We start from the raw sequence: 12,234 nt of genomic DNA on the forward strand, positions 1-12,234 counted from the left end.
TGACCAGACAGAAATCTTGTTACAGAACTGTCCTTACAGAAATCTTGTTACAGAACTGTCCAGACAGAAATCTTGTTACAGAACTGACCAGACAGAAATCTTGTTGCAGAACTGACCAGACAAAAATCGTGTTACAGAACTGACGAGACAGAAACATGTTACAGAACTGACCAGACAGAAATCCTGTTACAGAATTGTCCAGACAGAAATCTTGTTCCAGAATTGACCAGACAGAAATCTTGTTCCAGAATTGACCAGACAGAAATCTTGTTCAGAATTGACCAGACAGAAATCTTGTTACAGAATTGACCAGACAGAAATCTTGTTACAGAACTGACCAGATAGAAATCTTGTTACAGAACTGACCAGACAGAAATCTTGTTACAGAACTGACAGGACTGAAATGTCCATTACTAAAAAGACTGGGTGCATTGACTAAAAGTCTAGGTCCTCCACTTCCATTCCTATGTGATTTTTTCTCATTCCCCTCTCCCATGCCCATTCTCCTCTCTCCTTCCTTGCGTGCTCCTCTTACTCGCAGGGTGAAGAGGGAACAGCTGGGCCCACACGGACTGGTTGTCTATGCCCGTGCCGCTGGCCAGACGCGGCGGTAGTGCCCGGCCTGGAGCCCCAGACAGCCTACCAGTTGAGTGTCCTTGCGCAGAACAAGTTGGGCACGGGCCCCTTCAGCGAGGTCGTCACTGTGAACACACTGGGTGGGTATTACGGTATTCACCTCTGACTTATGACCTATTGGACTGGGGAAGAGAGCCAAGCGTAAGTGACATTACCTGGCGGGCACATGACACAACTGTGTGGTGTGATTGCAAGATGCATTGAGAATGAATGACGTAAGTACTGGTGTTGGTTGCAGCAGCTGTTAGTATAATGTTTTGTGGTTTTAAAAAGTTGCCTTGACTTTCAAAATAACTAATCCTGTCACGCCCTGGCCTTAGTATTCTTTGTTTTCTTTATTATTTTAGTTAGGTCAGGGTGTGACATGGGGTATGTTTGTGTTTGGGTGTTTATTATGGTAAAGGGGTGTGGTTTTAGTTGTTTATGGGTTGTGTTGAGTGTATGTGTGTCTAGGATTGTCTATGGTTGAGTGTAGGTGTTTAGGAAAGTCTATGGTTACCTGATTGGTTCTCAATCAGAGACAGCTGGTTATTGTTGTCTCTGATTGGGAGCCATATTTAAGGTGGCCATAGGCTTTAGGTGTTTGGGGTAATTGTCTATGTTTGAACGTGTTGTAGCCTATTGTGTGTGTGTGCCACAACGTTTATAGCTTCACGGTCGTTTGTTTTAGTTATGTATAGTGTTCGTTTCATGTTTTCTCTCTTCTGAATAAAGAAGATGTTCTTTTCACGCGCTGCGCCTTGGTCCTCACTCTCTTCAGTAGACGATCGTGACAGAATTACCACCAACGGACCAAGCAGCGTGACAAGCGGCAACAGGAGCAAGGCATCAAGGATTCTTGGACATGGAGAGATTTGGAAGGAAAGGGACCTTGGGCACAACCGGGAGATATCGCCTCCCCTGAAGACTGGAGGCAGCGAAAGCCGAGAGGAGGCGATATGAGGAGGCACCACGGAGCAAGGCTGAAGCCCGTGAGTACTACCCAAAAATTTTTGGGGGGGGGCTAGGAGGTAGTGGGCGGAGGGCAGGTAGGAGACCTGCGCCCACTTCCCAGGCTTACCGTGGAGAGCGAGAGTACGGGCAGACACCGTGTTACGCAGTAGAGCGCACGGTGTCTCCTGTACGTGTGCATAGCCCGGTGCGGGTTATTCCACCTCCCCGCACTGGTAGGGCTAGATGGGCATTGAGCCAGGTGCCATGAAGCCGGCTCAACGCGTCTGGTCTCCAGTGCGTCTCCTCGGGCCGGCTTACATGGCACCAGCCTTACGCATGGTGTCCCCGGTTCGCCTACATAGCCCGGTGCGGGTTATTCCACCTCCCCGCACTGGTCGGGCGACGGGGAGCATTCAACCAGGTAAGGTTGGGCAGGCTCGGTGCTCAAGGGAGCCAGTACGCCTGCACGGTCCGGTATTTCCGGCGCCACCTTCCCAGTCCAGTTCCACCAGTGCCTACACCACGCACCAGGCTTCCAGTGTGTCTCCAGAGCCCTGTTCCTCCTCCACGCACTCGTCCAATGGTGCGTGTCTCCAGCCCATTACCACCAGTGCCTACGCCACGTACCAAGCCTCCTGTGCGTCTCCAGAGTCCTGTGCATCCTGTTGCTGCTCCCCGCACTAGCCTTGAAGTGCGTGTCCCCAGCCCCGGTACCACCAGTGCCGGCACCACGCACTAGGCCTAATGTGCGTATCCAGGGTCCAGTATGCCCTGTTCCTGCTCCCCGCCACTAGCCTTGAAGTGCGTGTCCCCAGCCCCCGCGTACCACCAGTGCCGGCACCACGCACTAGGCCTAATGTGCGTATCCAGGGTCCAGTATGCCCTGTTCCTCTCTCCCCGCACTAGCTACTGAAGTGCGTGTCCTTAGCCCGGTGCCTCCAGTTCCGGCACCACGCACCAGGTCTACAGTGCGCCTTATCCGGCCAGAGCCATCCGTCTCCCAGCGCCATCTGAGCCATCTCGCTCTCCCAGCGCCATCTGAGCCATCCGTCTCCCCAGCGCCATCTAGACCATCCGTCTCCCCAGCGCCATCTGAGCCATCCGTCTCCCAGCGCCATCTGAGCCATCCGTCTCCCCAGCATCGCCATCTGCAGCCATTACCGTCTGCCCAGTGCCGTTAGAAGCCGCCCGTCTGTCCCGAGCCGTCAGAGCCGATCGTCAGTCAGGAGCGCTAGAGCCATTCGTCAGTCAGGATCGCCCAGAGCCGCCCAACCAGACAGGATCTGCCAGAGCCGCCAACCAGACCAGGAATCTCGCAACCAGAGGCTTGAGACCGCCAACCAGACAGGATCTGCCAGAGCCGCCAGCCAGCCAGCAGCGTCCAAGAGCCGACCAGCCTGCCATGAGCCGCCAGAGCCGTTCCAGCCAGCCATGAGCGGTCCAGAGCCGCAGCCCAGCCAAGAGCGTCCAGAGCCGCAGCCGCCATGAGCGTCCAGAGCCGTCAGCCGCACATGAGCGTCCAGAGCCGTCAGCCGGCCAATGAGCGTCCAGAGCCGTCAGTCGCCGATGACGTCAGCCCAGATCCAGTCAGCCGGCCATGAGCAGCCAGATCCGTCAGCCGGCCATGAGCAGCCAGATCCGCTCAGCCAGCCATGAGCCGTACAGCCAGGATCCGCCAGAGCCGTCCAGCCAGGATCCGCTTCCTCAGTCCGGAGCTGCCCCTTAGCCTGGTGCTGCCCCTTATCCTGGTGCTGCCCCTTATCCTGTACTGCCCTATCCTGGTGCTGTCCCTTATCCTGCGTGTCCCTTATCCTGGGTGCTGCCCCTTACCTGTGCTTCCCTTGTGCCTGGTGCTGTCCCTTATCCTGGTGCTGTCCTTATCCTGTGCTGCCTTAGTCCCGTGCTGGCCTCTTAGTCCGGTTGCTGCCCCTTATTCCAGTGGGTTTAGAAAGCGGGTAGGTGACTATGGTGGGTGGGGACCACGACCAGTGCCGGAGCCCGCCGCCGTGACGGACGGACGCCCACCCAGACCCTCCCCTAGACTAGTTGTCTGGTGCGCCCGGAGTTCGCACCTTAAGGGGGGTGGTTATGTCACGCCCTGGCCTTAGTATTCTTTGTTTTCTTTATTATTTTAGTTAGGTCAGGGTGTGACATGGGGTATGTTTGTTTTTGGGTTTATCTGTAAAGGGGTGTTGGTTTTAGTGTATGGGTGTGTTGAGTGTATGTGTCTAGGATTGTCTATGGTTTGAGTGTAGGTGTTTAGGAAAGTATATGGTTACCTGATTTTGGTTCTCAATCAGAGACAGCTGGTTATTGTTGTCTCTGATTGGGACCATATTTAAGGTGGCCATAGGCTTTAGTGTTTGGGGGTAATTGTTATGTTTGAACGTTGTAGCCTATGTGTGTGTGCACAACGTTTATAGCTTCACGGTCGTTTTGTTTAGGTTATGTATAGTGTTCGTTTCATGTTTCTCTCTTCTGAATAAAAGAAGATGTTCTTTTCACGCGCTGTGCCTTGTCTCACCTCTTCAGTAGACGATCGCTGACAAATCCCAACAATTTGCAGTTTACATTGTGGCCACTACTACTGCAGTTTAAATACAGCTTCTAACCCACTCATCTCTTTCCAGCGCTCCCTCTCTCTCTCTCCTCTCTCTCTACTTGCCCTTCTCTCTCTTGGCTCCAGTTATCCTATAAGTTACCCCTGAACCATTGGTGCGCCTACCCACCGGGGTGCCTCACAGCCAATCGGACGCAGCAGGGTGTCCTGCTGCATGTAGGAATTCCGCCGGCCAACACACTGCCGAATCGCAGCCGCTACGTCATGGAGTTCCGCCTGGGGGAGAGGTGGGACATCTTGATGACGCCCATCCCCGCTGGAGAGACCGAGCTGCTAGCCAGAGACCTCATTCAGGTAACTAGCCTAATGTATATACACATGCTTCATACGGAGACAGAGCTGCTACAGAGACCTATTCAGGTAACTAGCTATGTATACACTGCTTCATACGGAGACAGAGCTGTAGCCAGAGACCTCATTCAGGTAACTACCTAAATGTTATATACACTGCTTCATACGGAGACAGAGCTGCTAGCCAGAGACCTCATTCAGGTAACTAGCCTAATGTATATACACTGCTTCATACGGAGACAGAGCTGCTAGCCAGAGACCTCATTCAGGTAACTAGCCTAATGTATATACACTGCTTCATACGAGACCGAGCGCTAGCCAGAGACCTCATTCAGGTAACTAGCCTAATTGTAATATACACTGCCTTCATATGGAGACAACTGCTAGCCAGAGACCTCATTCAGGTAAATAGCCTAATGTATATACACTGCTTCATACGGAAGAAGAGCTGCTAGCCAGAGACCTCATTCAGGTAACTAGCCTAATATTTATACACTGCTTCGTACGAGACAGAGCTGCTAGCAAGACCTCATTCAGGTAACTAGCCTAATGTATAACACTGCTTCTACGGAGACGAGCTGTCCAGAGACCTCATTCAGGTAACTAGCCTAATGTATATACCACTGCCTTCTACGGAGAACAGCTGCTAGCCAGAGACCTCATTCATCTAGCTTGCTGTATATACACTGTTTTATGCAGAAGAGGGCAGATTGGCCAGTTATTCGCAGGGCTGGTGTGGGCGCGACGCTTTCGGTCAGCCAAGCTCATTAAACACCTGATCCAAGACTATGGTTATGACTATGATGATTGGGGATGGGAGTCAGTTGTAAGAAAGAAGTAAGGTTCTTCAAAGAAAACAACTATTTAAATTATATTTCAACAAATTGTATCTCCTTGTCAGACCGAGTCTGTCTGATATCTCAATGAAGTCATAAAAACGTTTGGCTGCATCTCCAATGCGTACCCTATCCTATTTGCTAGTTCCACTAGCTTTTGACCAGCGGCCCATAGCTCTGATCAAAAGTTATGCACTATATGGGAAAGGTGCCATTTGGCCGACATATCCTGAGTCTTATGTAAGCCCCACACCATCTGGGTTAGAGTATATATGTTAAGTATAGACATTATTTCCCACCAACATTGAAGAAATCCATATTCTTTTGTTGTTATGTCGGATTGCGCTCCTGGCGTGAAGTTTTACTCTCATTCTAACCATCAGTAACAGGATGCATCCCCAAATTGCACCCTATTTCCTTTATAGTGCATCTACTTTTGTGTCCAGGGCCCAAATAGTATACTTTATACCATATCAGCACTATAAATAATAAAAGGTGCCATTTGGGATGTAGACACCATCTATGCAGGTACATATTCTAGCTTGACTCCCAACACCCACACACACTTCTCTATCACGTTGTTCACATTAGCAGTACAATTGCTAACATTTAGCAGTACAATTCAACATTTAGCAGTACAATCACATTTAGCCAGTTACAATTCACATTTAGCAGCACAAGTGTAGCACACAATTCTGAAGATCGCTTTTTTACTCCAGCTATAGAGGAATGTGACCACAAGGGACCGTCTATTTGGGGCTCTGTGCTTCCTCTTTCCTCAGTAACATAGCGGTTAGAAGTCGGTGCTTGGTGTGATGTCTACGTTTTCATTGTCCACTTGACAGCGGTCAGGGATCTCTAGGTATGGGCGCGTTCTCTCTCTCTCTGGTCTAACACACCAAAATGAAAATACAAAACTTGCCCTGTATGTCTTTCCTGAAAGTCTAAATAGTGTGTTAGAACTTAGCACTTCCGTTCAAGAAGTGTTGAATGACAGTGTTACCACTAAGTTAAACAGGATGTTACACACACACACTTCTTTAAAATCAGTTTATCATCTTATTTCGGATAGGTACAATGAAATGTAAATCCGTCATCCTCTCGAAATCTTGTTACAGAATTGACCAGACAGAAATCTTGTTACAGAACTGACCAGATAGAAATCTTGTTACAGAACTGACCAGACAGAAATCTTGTTACAGAACTGACAGGACTGAAATGTCCATTACTAAAAAGACTGGGTGCATTGACTAAAAGTCTAGGTCCTCCACTTCCATTCCTATGTGTATTTTTCTCATTCCCCTCTCCCATGCCCATTCTCCTCTCTCCTTCCTTGCGTGCTCCTCTTACTCGCAGGGTGAAGAGGGAACAGCTGGGCCCACACGACTGGTTGTCTATGCCCGTGCCCGCTGGCCAGACGCGGCTGGTAGTGCCCGGCCTGGAGCCCCAGACAGCCTACCAGTTGAGTGTCCTTGCGCAGAACAAGTTGGGCACGGGCCCCTTCAGCGAGGTCGTCACTGTGAACACACTGGGTGGGTATTACGGTATTCACCTCTGACTTATGACCTATTGGACTGGGGAAGAGAGCCAAGCGTAAGTGACATTACCTGGCGGGCACATGACACAACTGTGTGGTGTGATTGCAAGATGCATTGAGAATGAATGACGTAAGTACTGGTGTTGGTTGCAGCAGCTGTAGTAGTAATGTTTTGTGGTTTTAAAAGTTGCCTTGACTTTCAAAATAACTAATCCTGTCACGCCCTGGCCTTAGTATTCTTTGTTTTCTTTATTATTTTAGTTAGGTCAGGGTGTGACATGGGGTATGTTTGTGTTTTGGGTGTTTATTATGGTAAAGGGGGTGTTGGTTTTAGTGTATGGGTTTGTGTTGAGTGTATGTGTCTAGGATTGTCTATGGTTGAGTGTAGGTGTTTAGGAAAGTKTATGGTTACCTGATTTGGTTCTCAATCAGAGACAGCTGGTTATTGTTGTCTCTGATTGGGAGCCATATTTAAGGTGGCCATAGGCTTTAGGTGTTTGGGGGTAATTGTCTATGTTTGAACGTTTGTAGCCTATGTGTGTGTGTGTGTGTGTGTGTGTGTGTGTGTGCGCACACAACGTTTATAGCTTCACGGTCGTTTGTTTAGGTTATGTATAGTGTTCGTTTCATGTTTTCTCTCTTCTGAATAAAAGAAGATGTTCTTTTCACGCGCTGTGCCTTGGTCCTCACTCTCTTCAGTAGACGATCGTGACAAATCCCAACAATTGCAGTTACATTGTGGGCCACTACTACTGCATTTAAATACAGCTCTCTAACCCCTCATCTCTTTCCATCGCTCCCTCTCTCTCTCTCTCTCTCTCTCTTGCCCTTTTTCTCTCTCTGTCCAGTATTTCCTATAAGTACCCCTGAACCATTGGTGCTGCTTACCCCACCGCGGTGCCTCACAGCCAATCGGACGCAGCAGGGTGTCCTGCTCATGTGGATTCCGCCGGCCAACCACACTGCTCCGATCGAGCGCTACGTCATGGAGTTCCGCCTGGGGGAGAGGTGGGACATCCTTGATGACGCCATCCCCGCTGGAGAGACCGAGCTGCTAGCCAGAGACCTCATTCAGGTAACTAGCCTAATGTATATACACTGCTTCATTACGGAGAAGAGGCTGCTAGCAGAGACCTCTTCAGGTAACTAGCCTAATGTATATACACTGCTTCATACGGAGACAGAGCTGCTAGCAGAAGACCTCATTCAGGTAATAGCCTAATGTATATACACTGCTTCATACGGAGACAAGCTGCTAGCCAGAGACCTCATTCAGGTACATGCCTAATGTATATACACTGCTTCATCGGAGACAGGCTGCTAGCAGAGACCTCATTCAGGTAACTAGCCTAATGTATATACACTGCTTTCATACGGAGACGAGCTGCTAGCCAAGACCTCATTCAGTGTACTAGCCTAATGTATATACACTGCTTATATGGAGACAGAGCTGCTAGCCAGAGACCTCATTCAGGTAACTAGCCTAATGTATATACACTGCTTCATACGGAGACAGAGCTGTAGCCAGAGACCTCATTCAGGTAACTAGCCTAATGTAATACACTGCTTCTACGGAGACAGAGCTGCTAGCAGAGACCTCATTCAGGTAACTAGCCTATGTATTATACACTGCTTCACGTACGGAGAAGCTGTAGCCAGAGACCTCATTCATCTAGCTTGCTGTATATACACTGTTTTATGCAGAATGGCAGATGGCCAGTTATTCGCAGGGCTGGTGTGGGCGCACGCTTTGGTTCCAGCCAAGCTCATTAACACACCTTGATCCAAGACTATGGTTATGACTATGATGATTGGGGATGGGAGTCAGTTGTAGAAAGAAGTAAGTTCTTCAAAGAAAACAACTATTTAARATTATATTTCAACAATAATTGTATCTTCCTTGTCAGACCCGAGTCTGTCTGATATCTCAATGAAGTCATAAAACGTTTTAGGCTGCATCTCCAATGGTACCCTATTCCCTATTTGTAGTCCACTACTTTTGACCAGTGGCCCATAGGGCTCTGATCAAAAGTTATGCACTATATAGGGAATAGGGTGCCATTTGGGACATATCCTGAGTCTTATGTAAGCACACCATCTGGGTAGAGTTATATGTTAAAGTATAGACATTTATTTTCCCACCAACATTGAAAGAAATCCATATTCTTTTGTTGTATGTCGGATTGCGCTCCTGGCGTGAAGTGTTTACTCTCATTCTAACCATCAGTAACAGGATGCATCCCAAATTGCACCCTATTTCCTTTATAGTGCACTACTTTTGTCCAGGGCCCAAGTAGTATACTTTATACCATATCAGCACTATAAATATAATAMGGTGCCATTTGGGATGTAGACACATTCTATGCAGGTACATTATTCTAGCTTGACTCCCAACACCCACACACACTTCTCTATCACGTGTTTCACATTTAGCAGTACAATTCACATTTAGCAGTACAATTCACATTTAGCAGTACAATTCACATTTAGCAGTACAATTCACATTTAGCAGCACAATGTAGCACAATTCTGAAGATCGCTTTTTACTCCAGCTATAGAGGTAATTGGACCACAAGGGACCGTCTATTTGGGGCTCTGTCTTCCTCTTCTTCAGTAACATACTGTTAGAGATGTGACACGTTTTCATGTCCACATTGACAGGTCGATTTCCTTGTGGTTTTCCTCCTAAAACTAACAAACTTTGGTTTCTTTTTTGTGAACAAAAGTTTTTATTGACTGTAAGAAGTGTTGAATGACAGTGTACAACTTTAAACAGATGTTGTACACACACACACTTCTTTAAAATCATGTATCTATATTTTATTGCATGAAATGTATCCGCTATCATTTCCTATGATCAACAATAACGTTTGAACATCAGATCGTCAGTTACTAACTATCAACGGGACTATCGTTACTGCAATATTCTCTGTTTTCTGAAATGTTGCCTTTCGGACGAGATACCCTCATGGCTATCTAACTCGATGGATTCTCTATTTACCGAGCGGACAGGACATCGGATTCAGGGAAGTTTGGGTAAACAATTAGGTAGAGACTCCCGAGTCTGCACACCGTTTGCTGTTGATGAGTTTGTCTCTTCATCAACAGCAAACGGTGTGCAGACTCGGGAGTCTCTACCTAATTGTTTACCCATCTTGGATTTACCTGATGGTCAGATGCAGACCCTTCTACTGCCAGAGAGAGTTTTCAGCTGTTATTGTGAGTGCTGTATATATTCCACCTCAGGACAACAACAACAACAACAAGCTGGCACTTGACAATCTGTACGAGGCTATAAATAAGCAGGAAACCATGCAGCAGGAGGCTACTTTTCTTGTTGCCAGTGATTTTAATTTCTGCATCACCAAGACACACAGTGGTGTAGTGCAGTTTCTTTAATGTAATGGAGCACCATCTTTTCTCAAAGTTTGTAGCCTACTGACAGATCTAGCGTATTGAATATCATTGTACAATAGGCCTATGCATAAAATGCATCATCCAATTGCAACGTCTGCCTAATGCCCACACATATTGTCTCAAGAATATGCTATATTTTGAATATCCTCAAACACCAAGTTAGGCATACTTAATCTCAAAATAGGCCGTCATCACTGTCAATCGTGAATGATAATTCTTCACCTTTTACCTGTGAAAGGTCAATCTGTATCTGCAAGCCAATCATTTGATCTCAATCAGTTTCATGAGGATATGCATTTAGATCTTCTTGAATGAGAATTAAAGCAGAGGGTGTTAAAAAACTAATAGCCTTGTAGGCTTATTTTGTTTCAATCAAAACATGTATCCTGCCTGGTGGCGCACGCTGAGTTAGCTGCATGAGGTAATTTTTTACTATTCAGCTTCAGATAAGAAATGACTGAGGAGGTGTTTTTGGTGTAACAGCATTGTCCTACTATGCTATAGTATATGCTATTATTTTCAGTTCTAATTAATCATTATGTGATCTTGCAAGACAGACATTGATTCCGCTCTGATCTAATTTTACTAAACATGCACAATTGTAAGAAGTGATAATCTTCTATTTGTAGTAATAATACAATAGTTGAACAGTTTTGAACAAATACATTTCTTCCGAAATGAAGGAAAAGCAAGAGAGAGAGAGCGCGGGAGAGAGAAAGGTTGTCATTTTTTTCAGTTTCACTGACTTAGCTAGAAAATGCAGCTAGTTTAGCCTACTCAAAACACCCTGCTCAAACAGAGGGTTGCTATGCTATGACTATCCAACACAACACTGGAACTCTTCCAATACAACGTATGCTTTTGGTTTTACTAATTTATTGCCACCGGGCCCTGCCTGTGTAAGTGCTAAACTGCTTACTGACTGTACACTGTAACATTACTGCATGATTGAAGCGAGTTTACTAACGCGAAGACAGGGAAGAAACCACATTTTATCTACCTATAGGCTGCTATAGCGTACATGTTTATTTGGTTTGTCATTCTATCGTTTTCATGGAGTTTTTGTTGTAATTAAATAGAATGTATTTAGAATTTATCAGAATACATTTAGATGCATCACTGACGTTGTCCTCACAATGAAGGTTTGCTGCTTCCCCAATCAAAAGACCCGAATTAACATGACGTGTACACTAAGCTTAAGAAGAACAGAGCTACTGCTCGCATGGCTATCACAGCCAACCCCGAGGCTACGGCTGAGGACACGAACGCATAAAATAAGTCCCGCTACGACCACTGCAGAGCCATCAAACAGGTAAAAGTACAATATCAGAACAAGGTGTAATCCTATTATAACGGCTCTGGCACTCAACTCACATGGCAGAGGCTACAGTACAATAAGGACTACAAGGAATCCCTAGCTGTGATCTGCCCAATGATACCTCTCTACCAGTCGAACGCCATGCAAAAAAAAATGTTATGCACACTTCGATGAAAGCAACACAGAGCCCTGCTTGAGGGTCCCCGCTGATTCGGATGATCTCTCTGGGTGATCTCTTTTTCCGAGGCTGATGTGAGTAAGGTTTAAACGGGAAATACTTGTAAGGCCGCAGGGCCAGACATTATTCCAGGGCGGTTCCTCAGGGCTTGTGCAGACCAGCTGGCAGGGGTCTTCACAGACATTTTGAGCCTCTCCTTGTCCCAGTCTGTAATCCCCACATTTCAAAGTGACTACCAACATCCCTATTCCCAAAAACTCTAAGGCATTCTGCCATCCTAGCACTTGCATCTGTAATAATGAAGTGCTTTGAAAGGCTGGTCATGGCTAGGGTTGCAGAATTATGTGAACTTTCAATAAATTCCCTGGTTTTCCTGAAATCCTGTTTGGAGGATTCTGGATTTCATGCTTATTCCCTACTGATTCCGGGAATCTTCCAACTGGGATTTAGGGAAAACCAGGGATTTTT

General features: G+C 46.8%; 1 protein-coding gene across 2 annotated transcripts in view; it reads left to right on the forward strand.

The window, feature by feature from the left end:
- Positions 1–12,234, forward strand: part of igsf9bb (immunoglobulin superfamily, member 9Bb) — a 188,267-nt gene that overhangs the window by 151,328 nt on the left and 24,705 nt on the right. For both annotated transcript variants that reach the window (XM_024013614.2, XM_024013615.2), the window contains exons 13-14: positions 6,673–6,848; positions 7,702–7,928. In XM_024013614.2, the coding sequence (XP_023869382.1) occupies positions 6,673–6,848; positions 7,702–7,928 (403 nt within the window). The remainder of the gene's footprint in view (positions 1–6,672; positions 6,849–7,701; positions 7,929–12,234) is intronic.

Source organism: Salvelinus sp. IW2-2015, linkage group LG20, assembly GCF_002910315.2.
Source record: "Salvelinus sp. IW2-2015 linkage group LG20, ASM291031v2, whole genome shotgun sequence".
Classification (NCBI taxonomy): domain Eukaryota; kingdom Metazoa; phylum Chordata; class Actinopteri; order Salmoniformes; family Salmonidae; genus Salvelinus; species Salvelinus sp. IW2-2015.